The sequence below is a fragment of the Astyanax mexicanus genome, chromosome 18 (assembly GCF_023375975.1).
Source record: "Astyanax mexicanus isolate ESR-SI-001 chromosome 18, AstMex3_surface, whole genome shotgun sequence".
In the NCBI taxonomy this organism is placed as follows: Eukaryota; Metazoa; Chordata; class Actinopteri; order Characiformes; family Acestrorhamphidae; genus Astyanax; species Astyanax mexicanus.
This window is the reverse complement of record NC_064425.1, coordinates 36,536,844-36,549,343: the sequence shown is the minus strand read 5'-3', so window position 1 is coordinate 36,549,343 and position 12,500 is coordinate 36,536,844. Positions and strand designations below refer to the sequence as shown.

Here is a 12,500-nt window from a genome sequence, read left to right as displayed (position 1 = left end):
ATCCTCTGCTGAGCTTCAGTTGATGGACAGATGGTCTTAAGTTTTACTGCAAAATGTCTTTGTTAACTTGGGAATTAATTTTTCCATGACGGCAATCCATCCAGGCCCTGAGGCAGCAAAGCAGCCCCAAACCATGATGCCCCCTCCACCATGTTTCACAGTTGGGATGTTGTGATGGTGTGCTGTGCCTTTTTTTCTCCACACAAAGCGTTGTGTGTTCCTTCCAAACCACTCAATTTTGGTTTTATCTGTCCACAGTATATTTAGCCAGTACTGCTGTGGAACATCCAGTTTTTTTTGCAAACTTCAAACATGCAGCAATGTTTTTTTTTTTGGACAGCAGTAGCTTCCTCTGTGGCTTCCTTCCAAGAACTCCATTCTTGTTTAATGTTTTCCTTATTGTAGATTTGTCAACAAAAATGTTTGATTTCTGTACGTCTTCAGCTGACACTCTAGGATTCTTCCTCACCTCATTGATCATTCTGTGCTGTGCTCTTGCAGTCATCTTTACAGGACGAACACACCTAGAGAGAGTAGCCTGAGAGCTCTATTGTGCGAGGCATGATTCACTTCAAGCAATGCTTCTTAAGAACAGCAAACTTAAAATTGGTGTGTTTTTTGTATATGGCAGGTCAGTATGTTGTGTTCAAAAAAACATGCATACACATATTTTATTTTGTGTGGTATTAATTTAAGCAGACTGTGTTTGTCTTTTGTTGTGACATAGATGAAGATCAGAACACATTTAATGACCAATTTATGCAGAAATCCAAGTAATAATAAAGGCTTCACATACTTTTTTTCCAACTGTAGAAAATTTTTATTTGATTTCTCTCTTTTTCACTCTGCCTGGTGTTTTACATCAATGTGAAAAATAAATATGTGCGTTGAACGTCTTTCTGCTGCAACACAAACACACACACACACAATCGCAGAAGCACAGAAGCACCGCTGAACTTTATCTTTGCATTAAGGGTGGCACAGGATGTGGAGCATCATGTTCCACGTTAAATGACAGGAAATGCTTCTATTCTTCAGGATTATCCGACAGTGATTGTTGTATTTGTGCGAGTGACATCATCAGGGGACCGATGGTCAAGACTTTTATTCCAGAATGTTCTGTTCTAATTGAGGATGTTCTATGGGTGGCCCTGGCACCCTCCATACTGAATGAGGTCATTGTAGCTGCAGTGGTGTTCATGCTTAACACTGATGCTATCAGGGGTGGAGGGCAGTTCTAATGTGGAAAGTGTGTGTGTGTGTGTGTGTGCGTGTGTTTGTTTGTGTGTGTGTGTGTATTTGGTTTAAATATAAACTGCTTTTTGCTGATGTTGATTGATGCTGTGTTCCATGTACATCTGAAGCTGGATGTAGGAGCTGGAAATGATGTCACACAAAAGTTGATGGTATTCCTGATTAACATTCTGATATTTGTAGGCAGTTAGCTAAATGTCGCTAAAGATTTTGTAGTTTACCACAACTGGTTCAACAAAACCTGTTATTGGTGTTTTATGTTGGTTCTTACCAAAATATATCCCATTATTTATGTCCCATTTTATTGTTAGCATTATTAGTCATGTATTAGTATTAGTAATTAGTACCAGCTGATACATACATATGCTGTACATACAAACACCAAGGAATCACGTCCAGAGAGAGAATTTGAACAGTACTGTGTGTAGGACAAATTAAATGAGACAGTAATAGAAAGAAGTGACTTCTGGGGTGTTCTTTAATCATCCAGTAATGTGGTTGTACCTATTTTCAAAAATTAAGGTGTGTTTTTGTTGGTGTGTCTGTGATTTTTTAGAGACTGTGAAAACTGTGTGTGAAAAGCATTCCTGGGCAGGCTGGGAGATACAGATCAGAATGAATGAATGAAATTCTTATTCTGTATTATTTGAATTGCATAAAAGTTAGCTGCACAATGACATATTAAAATAGAAACATTATGGTTGGTGCAAGAATTGTAAGAATATATATTAATGTCCAAAATCCTGAACTTAATAAGCAGTATAAAACTTCAAACCCTGTGAAGCGTCTGCAGTAAGTCTGGTCTATTTTCATTTAGAGACGTTTACTTTTCTGTAACTAATATGTTTATTGATTAAAGTAAAGCCCCACTGCTGCATATAAGGGTTCTTGCCCAGTAAGGACTGTAATTTATTTCCCTTTGATTTAAGAGGAGTGTGAGCACTAATATATGCTCCATGTTTGTGCTATGAAATAAAGAGATCTGTTATGATCGTAATACACCAGTGCCAATATCATGTCTTTCTTATCTTATTGCTTAATTAATTTACGTCCTCTAATACAAACTCATACACTTCTGTTGTCATTAAATGTGAGTGTTTTTCCACCCGTCAAACTGTAAAACCTCATAATTAAATACAATACCTCACACATTCATTTTATGGTGATTAATGTATCATTCCCTTTACATACTGAATAATGTAGATTAATGTCTACTAAGATTATATTAACAGAAGAAACTTAATAATAAACCTGGAGTTAAAGGCTTAAAATGACAGGAAGAGGTTTATTATATTTTCCTTTATTTCTGTGAGGGAATGCCAACTGATGACAGGTCTAAAAGATAGCGCTTAGCTCGTTGTGTGTGTGTGTGTGTGTGTGTGTGTGTGTGAAAGGGATGGTTGAGACTCTGACAGGGCCGTTTAGCCTAGCCGCCCGCTGTGCTGGAGGAATGCACAGAGACAGGAGGATGTGCTGGTGAGACTGACCCACTGCTCATTAGCACTCACCATTATCTGTCACAACACGTTAGCCACACCGCGCTAGCCACAGCATGCTAGCCCCACACTGACTTACTCGCAGCAGGTTAGCTCCAAGTGTGTTAGCGACGGCACATTAGTTAGAGCTGTTAGAGCTCCAGTGTTCCAGTCCCAGCAGCTTTACTGCAGCAGGAGAACCACAGCACACAGACTGAGGGACGTGTGTTAGCATGACTTCATCTCTACTAACACTTTTTCTCACATTCAAATTTTGTCGAGAAGGGCAGGGTGGTGTGGTGGTGTTGGTGAGCGGTGGTGTTGGTGAGCGGTGGTGTTGGTGAGAGGAGGAGCTGGTGATGATGAGGGGTGGTGCTGGTGAGGGGTGGTGTTGGTGAGAGGAGGAGCTGGTGATGGTGAGGGGTGGTGTTGGTGAGGGGTGGTGTTGGTGAGAGGAGGAGCTGGTGATGGTGAGGGGTGGTGTTGGTGAGGGGTGGTGTTGGTGAGAGGAGGAGCTGGTGTTGGTGAGGGGTGGTGTTGGTGAGGGGTGGTGATGGTGAGGGGTGGTGTTGGTGAGGGGTGGTGCTGGTGAGGGGTGGTGTTGGTGAGAGGAGGAGCTGGTGATGGTGAGGGGTGGTGTTGGTGAGGGGTGGTGATGGTGAGGGGTGGTGATGGTGAGGGGTGGTGTTGGTGAGGGGTGGTGTTGGTGAGAGGAGGAGCTGGTGATGGTGAGGGGTGGTGATGGTGAGGGGTGGTGATGGTGAGGGGTGGTGTTGGTGAGGGGTGGTGCTGGTGAGGGGTGGTGTTGGTGAGAGGAGGAGCTGGTGATGGTGAGGGGTGATGTTGGTGAGGGGTGGTGATGGTGAGGGGTGGTGTTGGTGAGAGGAGGAGCTGGTGATGGTGAGGGGTGGTGTTGGTGAGAGGAGGAGCTGGTGATGGTGAGGGGTGGTGATGGTGAGGGGTGGTGTTGGTGAGGGGTGGTGATGGTGAGGGGTGGTGATGGTGAGGGGTGGTGATGGTGAGAGGAGGAGCTGGTGATGGTGAGGGGTGGTGTTGGTGAGAGGAGGAGCTGGTGATGGTGAGGGGTGGTGATGGTGAGGGGTGGTGTTGGTGAGGGGTGGTGATGGTGAGGGGTGGTGATGGTGAGAGGAGGAGCTGGTGATGGTGAGGGGTGGTGATGGTGAGGGGTGGTGTTGGTGAGGGGTGGTGATGGTGAGGGGTGGTGATGGTGAGAGGAGGAGCTGGTGATGGTGAGGGGTGGTGATGGTGAGGGGTGGTGTTGGTGAGGGGTGGTGTTGGTGAGAGGAGGAGCTGGTGATGGTGAGGGGTGGTGATGGTGAGGGGTGGTGTTGGTGAGAGGAGGAGCTGGTGATGGTGAGGGGTGGTGATGGTGAGGGGTGGTGATGGTGAGGGGTGGTGATGGTGAGGGGTGGTGTTGGTGAGAGGAGAGTGTAAAATGATCCAAAATTAGGATTTTCGAAACAATATCTGCCTAAATATCTCAATACCAGTACTGAAATGATACCACAGCAAACACATACAACATCTGAAATGAAAGGGTAATTAATTAAACATATAAATATAAAATTAATAATGAAAGAGAAAATATGATTATCTTTATTCTTAGTTTTAAGGAAGAACATTGATGGATAACTTTGTGAGCTGTGAGCTGGCTGAGAGGAGAGCAACTCCTAACTGAAAAAAACAGAAAAAAAGATCAGTGATGTCATCAGCCCCGCCCACATTTGCGCTCCCATTTGGAATCAGTCTTGGGTGTTTTGATTGACTTAATCTCTAAAAAAAAGTAGACGACAGCGGAAAATAAGACATGTTAAAGCTAGCGGACATTTAAACTTTAAAATCTGCTGATATTTTATGAACTATCATGTGATTTATGCGTTGTTTAGATGCTTCTGAAGAACTTATGAGATGGGTTAAATGTAGAGTCGACTCATTGAATCAGTGAAGCGGTTCATGAATCGAGTGCAGATATTAAACATTGTTTAAAAGCCCATGTGTTGATATCAGGCTGGTGTGAACTGGTTTAAATATAGCCGCGGGGAAATGGCAACACAGACCACTGGATTATACTTCAGAACATGTGTTTATGCTGAAAACTAAGCTATAAATCAGTGAACCAGTCACAGAAAGTTGCTGTGAAAGAAAGTTTGAAGGAGAGCTCATTAGTTAGTGTTTTCCACAATGGATTAATCACTGATTCTCACCGGAGAGCGAAGATGCTGCAGTTTTAAAAATCGGTAGGATTTTTTCTGGATCCTTTCAGCTATATATACTGTACGTTTTATGCTATGTTGAGCCGTTCTTGAGTTAATAAAATGAGAAGACGACAAGATGTGATTGTTGTATTAAACATGGCGCCTGGTGCTGATTACTGGTGCCAGTACTAAATAAATGGGGTATTGTAGCGTTTTGTAGAATTTAGATATTTTTCTAGTATTGGTTTGCTGTAATAAAACTGATGTTTGGGAAGCTTCTTCTGAACTTCTTTGAGAAACGGCTTAATGCCTCCAGCCTGCTTTAAATCCACAGTTATATAAGGAGAGGTGCACGTTGGTGGGTGTTGTCCTAATAATTTCTGTGCGTGAGAGATACAAGCTCTGGTGTGATGTGTGAGCGTGTGAAATGCTTGAAATGTGTGTATCTCATGCCCAATGCGAGAGACTTGAGATTCCTGCATTATGTATCATCACTGTCATGCATCTTCATTTTTCACTTTTTGACAGATACTGTATCAGTTTAATGATGAATTTATATGGAATGCTTAAAAATAACTCAGAAATCTGACTGCTATTGGATTTTAAAATATTTTTCCCATTTTTTCTGACAGCAACTAATATTTAAGCATGCCAGATTTAAAAAAAAACATCAATGTAGTAGAATTTATGAGAACTAAAACAAAAATACAAGCATTAGATTAATTTTATTAACCCAGCACTCATACCAGCAAAACACAATAAACTTACCTCAGCAGTGCACCTCTTACTCTAATAAATGTGAGTGAAATGTACACAGACAATGACAATCAGTCTTTTGTTGGACAAAAAATGCTAGGACTTATTTAGCTCAGCTAAAGTTGCTATTATACTACACTATCCCTGTACAGCTCATATATTTCAGCTAGAAAACAGTTTCTGAAGAGGTAGACTGAATTCGATACCAAGCACAATACATGCTGAATGCTTTAATAATTTATGAGAATACAGTGGAAAATTAATTTTAAAATTAAACTCTGTTTTGTCTCTCTTTCTCGCTCCCTGTCCTGTATACAGCACTTTTCTGATATACAGTGCTGCTGTGGAGAGCAGGGGTGGAGGGTGTGTGTACAGCTACACGGCAGTTTTACCTAACTTATTAATACATCTTATTTTGGGGGCCTCATATTAAGTGCGTTCCTGTTTTAAACATACTGTAACTTAAGTAACATGAGTTGTGAAGCTGGGCTTTAGTGGAGAGGATTCAGATTTAGTGTTCAGGTTTCACAGGTTGCCCTAAAGAGACAGAAGTTTCGCAGCCACGTGCTGCTCTTCCTCTCCAGAGGTCAGAGGTCACCAGACGACATCCTTTCTGTTCGGAGTTCACAATTAACCTCTGCGGCTGCACCTTCCGCTGTACTCACTGATTTACTGTTACCCAGGGTCGACTGGAAAGTGGCTGCAAAGGGGAAGCATAAAAGTGTTGGGGGACAGAATGCGGTCCACCCTCACCTTTCCCTCTTCACCCAGACACGTTCTCACCAGGACCCTCACTGTTATTACAGACCACCTTCCTCCTGCTCCTGTTAGTTAGTTTAACTGGCCTCATTACTCAGCTACTCTGAGTTAGGTCAACATTTGTGTCAACATATACATTTAATCAGAGTTTACCCCCCAGAATACCTTAAGGAAACTTGTAGATCATATATTATGAATATATGATCTGGCCTGGATGTTGTAGGCTGTAAGAGTAAGTGTCGTTTTCTGAGCTGATAACTTTGTGCTGGCTGTATGCTGTACTGTTCAATACATAGTATTCTCTTTCTCCATCCATTTTTTGTGCATATTACAAATCTATATTTTAATTAGGTGAAATAAAATCTCTATTTTTCACCTGACCATAAAATTCAATGAATAATTGTTGTGCAAAGCAGTTGGTTAAAAATACAATTTTAAATTAACTTAAACGTTTTTAGTAAACATTACTTAAAAAAAGACAATAATTGACCTCAAATTATTTAAAGAAATTCAGTATATTTAGTAAATAAAAATAAACTTTTTACTAATGTTTTATCATTTAATTGTCATATTGATACTGTTACTTATTTTTGGTTGTAGCGGAATGTAGCAGATTATAGCAGATTGCAGCAGGTTGTAACGGATTGTGGCAGATTGTAGCGTGTTGTAGTGGATTGTGTCAGATTGTTGCAGAGTGTAGCAGATTGTAGTGGAGTGTAGCAGTGCCTCCAGACTGTGAGAGTACTGGTACTGAGGGAGGAAAACGTTGTAAACATGTTTTTTTTATTCAAAATGATTTTTAATATCTAGAAAATACAACTTTTTACTAATATTTTGTCATTTTATTGTCATATTGATACTGTTACTATTTTTTTATTCATTAAAGAACAAGAAAAAAATTACATATTAAGTAAATACAACTGTTAGATTAATTTTACCATTTATATTTCATTTAAGAACCAGAAAAGTACAACCTGTGGTAACAAAAATTTACTTGGCATAAGTTTAATATGCAAAGTGAAACTTTTAAATGGTTTTGTGTCTCAGTAATACACCGTGCTAAATGATATTTCTTCTGCAGGTGATGAAGGTGACTTCCCGCTTTTCCCATCTGATGTCCTGGAGGAACTTGGGGGTGTGTCTGATGGAGATCCCATCCCACTGGTCACCGGTAATAACCTTCCGTCTCCAAACCGGCTGACTGAGGGCGACTCCCCCGCCGAGCCTTCCAACTTCAGCACCTCCTTCCACACACCTGTGTGGAAGGAGGAACCATCAGCACCCCCAGACTTTGAACTGCGTGAATCAGGCGTTTCCCCTGGAAACATGGGCGTCTGGAGCAGAAGGAGGCTGGAGGTCGGTGAGAAGTTTGGACCCTATGAGGGGACGCCAAATCATGGTGGGCCACATCATGCCTATGGCTGTGAGGTAGGACCCTGAACTGATAGAAAGCACGCACACCAGTTCATAATTTTTGTTACAGGTTATTAATATATGTATGAATGTGTTTTCACATCCTTGACCTCCACAAACTTTACATTGAAATATCTCTGAATCTGTTAAAAAGGAACATTATACTGATATTACACCAGTTAAATGGATATCTAATTCTAATTGGCAGCTAAAAATCCATTATTAGCTGTGTTAGCATATTTGGTCAAATGTAATGGACCAGCGTTCCATTCGGTTCAGTTTTAATTAGCATAATCTCATCAATCACATTTGCAGCTCCATTTATTAGACAATTATAAGACCAATAATATTTCTGAGTCCAATTCATTGACTTCACAAATCAGAAGATAAAGGGACAGTATGAATAATACATAAGAAAAAAAATGTTTCTTTCATTTACCTTTGATTAATTGGAAGATATTTCATGTTTTGCCTAATCAACTTAATCTAATTTGTTAATATATGTACATCCATTCCTAGGCCTGACATTTGGATTTGTTTTTGATAACAGTTAAATTAACAATTAAATTTCAGTTGTCTGGATAAAACATAAAATATATTGGGTTAATACTGTTTAAACTAAAATAAAAGTAAATATAAGAAAAACATTTCTTTAGGGTGCATTTTCCATACTGTCCCAACTTTTTACAAGATTTAGGATTGGGTGTAAGCTTAATCTCAGTTTGCTTAACCCATTACAATATAGTTTCAATCTAACTATTGCACTCTATCCTCCAAAAATGTAAAATATAAGCAGTACCCTGGACATAACACTACTTTTAGCTTTAGGCTAAAACCAGCCTTTTGTTGTAATGAACACTGGAAGAGAGGAATAGCTGAACTAATAATCATTTTCTCGTTTTACCAGCATCATAAACTATTCCCTCAGCTTCCATAGCATACGCCGCTGTCTCGGTCTGCTCAGTTTTATATCATCGTTGTCTGTCTCTCTGCTAGAGTGTCGTCATGCTCTCACAGAAGGAATAAAAAAAGTCTCTATCCCGTCTTTCCCTTACCCGTCTCAGTGATGTCATGATCCTGAGACGAATGAGAATCCCCCTCTTAGCTCAATTAAAGCCTGAGCTCATAAATCCAGCCTTTAACCAGGTTAAAGACCCCTGCCTGGGCTCCTGTCCACACCCCCCCCCCCCCCTCCCCCGCTGTACCATGTCCCATTCACCAGCAGTCCCACTGTCTATCAGACATTAGTCATTCACCGCACTCAATCGAAGCCAGGTCACATGACAAGGTCAGAGGTCGAGTGCGGGCTTGGCCGGGGTCAGTCAGGGCTAATTTTGCTTAGCCGGAGGGGTCGGCCGAGGGGTATCAGGGTAATTGAAGGTTTAAGTAGTCTCTGTGTGAAGCTCAAGGAGAAGCCCTTACCCAGAGCATCCCAGCACTCTTACCCAACTGACACCACTACACAAAGCCTTCACTAATGAAAAAGTTTCAAACTGCTGTTTTCCATATCTTATATTTAAATTTAGTAGCAGACGAGTGTATACAATCAATTTAATGTGAAGGTGTGAGATATACTTTCTGTTGGGCCATATGTCCATGTAGATGACCGGCTCTGTGGTGAACGTAACTATTCACATACTTGCCTGTGTGCTACGTGAGTTACTGGAAGCTTACACTAGAGGGCAGCAGCTTAGGCACCTGATGAATGCTGGACTAAACAGCCCATCAGCCTCGTTTCTCTGGTGTTTTTCCCGCCGTGTGCAGATCACGGATTAGTTTCCTTTTTAATTTACACATTTCCACATCTACTTTTAGCTGTTCTGATTAGCATATTTGTTGCTATGCAACAGCAAGGATACATCATACAGCTGCTCCTCAAAACTTCCATCAGTTTGATTCTGCTGCACTGCCCCCTAGCAATTTCGTATGTACCGCACCTTGTTTATACTGCATCTTTCTGAAGGATGTACACAACCAATACACCAAACAGGCAAATCATATGGAAAGCAGTTATCATGCATACACAAATACATAGTTAACAGCAAGTATATCTCTACCCTAAGCCTGAATAAGTTCCATTTACTTTACTTATAATCTGAGGTCATTTGTTGCATAAAACGTAAGTTACTATGCATACATTGTAAGTTAATGTAATTGATGTTTTTTGTTATATCAGTTGCTTTGCACAGTAATTCACAGTCATTTTTACGATCAGGTGTATAAAATAGATTTGTTTTTTATTTATTATCTCTTTTTGAACGTGTATTTGGACAAATTTTGACCTCATTCTAGATAGTTGAGGAAGGTTTGGAAATGCCCAATTGTATGTAAATCTAATCTTGGGTTTGCAGAGTGCTGGAACTTTTCATCAGCTTCTTTATAGTTTTGCACTCAGATAAAAAGCAGTATTTTGTGCTGCCTGCTGGTCTAAGCTGGTCTTAGCTGATGGTTGTTATAAAGGTGGTTATAAAGCAGGTGATGCAGACAGAACGTATGTCTCCTACTGGTAAACTAGCTGGTCACCTAGTCACACTATTTGATTGGTGTAATATTATGAAATACTCTGGTCATGGTTTTGTCTTTGCAGTAGAAGCTTTTTTTCTTTTCTGGTTAAAATTACACAGCAGGCTTGGTTTGGGTGAAATGCTTTGGTGAGTTGCCTGTAATTGTGGCTCTGCTGCTGAAACTCGGCAAAGTGTCACTGAAGGGTTGAAGTTACGAAATAAAATACTGGTTAACCAGCAATATGTTTATACTGTAGTTTATATATATTTTGTAGAGCTTTCTTATTTAGGCCGTTTAAGCCTAAATAAGCATTTAATTTTTTTTTTCTTTTGAGATTTTCCAGAGCCAACAGAAATTCTGCATAGGCAAACAATGGGATTTAATATGATTGAAAACATCTCTGTCTACAATTAGTAGATTTAACCATCTCTCTCTCTCATTGTCTCTGTCTCTCATTCTTTCTGTCTCTTTCCTTCTCACTCTCTCACTCTCTCTCTCTCTTTCTCTCTGTCTCTGTCTCTCTCTTTTTCTAATGTTCTTCTCTGTTAGCAGGAATTATTTAAATAATTGGTGTGTGTGTGTGTGAGAGAGAAAGAGAGAGAGAGAGAGAGAGAGAGAAGTGAGAGAGAGAGAGAGACAGATCACGTCTGTATGTGATTATATTTGTGATAGAGAGTCAGTGAGTGTGTGAGAGAGAGCCTGTGTGTGTGTGTGTGTGTGTGTGTGTGTGTGTGTGTGTGTGTGTGTGTGTGTGTGAGGGATGTCATTGCGGTGAGGCTGCAGTGTATCACTATGTTTAATTAGCATGCTGTCAGCGGCCCATAACTCTCTCCATTAAGTAAATAAGTTGTAAAGAATTTATGATGAAGTGCCACATTATTCAGAGAGGATATTCAATGATGACATTGCTGCATTAAATATGGTAAATGCTATTAACCGCTGCCCCCCTCCGTCTGCTTCTCTCCCTCTGTCTCTCGCTCCTGCCTCACTCGCTCTGTCCCATCGGAGCGTGAGAAGCCGTCAATATGCCAATATGCAAGAGGCCGTTAAAATAAAATTGATTTGGTAAATGTAACTTCGGATAGATCTGTTTGCTTTCATCATCAATTCTGTCCACATTCAGTGGTGATGTCAGCGGCCCAGGGAGCGATAAAGCGGCGGCCCATCTGGATAGTTTGATGAAGTGTGTGTGTATGTGTGTGTGTGTACAGCACTATAAGAGAGAGTTAAAGTGTGAAAGTGTGTGTGTGAAAGTATGTGTGTGTGTGTGAGAGAGAGAGAGAGAGAGAGTCCTGCTCACTGTCTGGTGCAGACATGAAACACACTGACTGTAAAACTGCCTATAGTTACAATATACAATGACTAAACTAGCGCTGTCAAGCTATAAAAAAATAATAGTTTTAATCAGAACAGATATCTGTGATAAATCGTAATTAATCACACTTTTTCTTCTTGTTACAAAGCTTTTAATATAATATAATATAATATAATATAATAGTATTAATGTGAAAGAATCACATAATTTTATTTTTAAAAGTTTATATACTACTACTTCCTTTAGTTTATGCCTCAAAATCCTCCAGGCTACCTTAGGTAATCATGTGTTATGATTAGCTGCCTGGCCTGTATGTTGTAGACTTTAAGAGCAAGCATCATTTTCTGAACCTAACTGTGCTGGCTGTGTGCTGTACTGTTCACTATATAGCATAGTCTTTTCTCCATCTGATTTTTACATTACATATTTAATATCTATGTTACTTTAATTAAATAAAACAGAAGAATAAATACAAATACATTCTAGTAGAATTAATGTACAAAGCAATTGCAATAACAAAAAATATATTAAATAATCATACAATTTTAGGCAAAAAAACAGAAGGTTTAGAATCAAATTACTTCCAGCTTTTAGCAAACAGGTTATAAGTTATTAGTTATAATAATGCTGTCAGTCAGAGCACACACACACATTGGCGAGAACAGATTCATCCAATTGGGGCAAATAATTCCCCCTGCTCTTCTAGTTGTATTAGACAGTGAATTTCATCATATAATAATATATAATATTTACACACTCTAATTTCTTAATGTTGTTCTGAGTTCTTTTGTGACCTCCTGGATGAGT

General features: G+C 40.0%; 1 protein-coding gene across 13 annotated transcripts in view; it reads left to right on the top strand.

The window, feature by feature from the left end:
• Nucleotides 1-12,500, top strand: part of mecom (MDS1 and EVI1 complex locus) — a 295,445-nt gene that overhangs the window by 104,568 nt on the left and 178,377 nt on the right. For all 13 annotated transcript variants that reach the window (XM_049467391.1, XM_049467387.1, XM_049467386.1 and 10 more), the window contains exon 2: nt 7,542-7,888. In XM_049467391.1, coding sequence (XP_049323348.1) covers nt 7,542-7,888 — 347 coding nt within the window. The remainder of the gene's footprint in view (nt 1-7,541; nt 7,889-12,500) is intronic.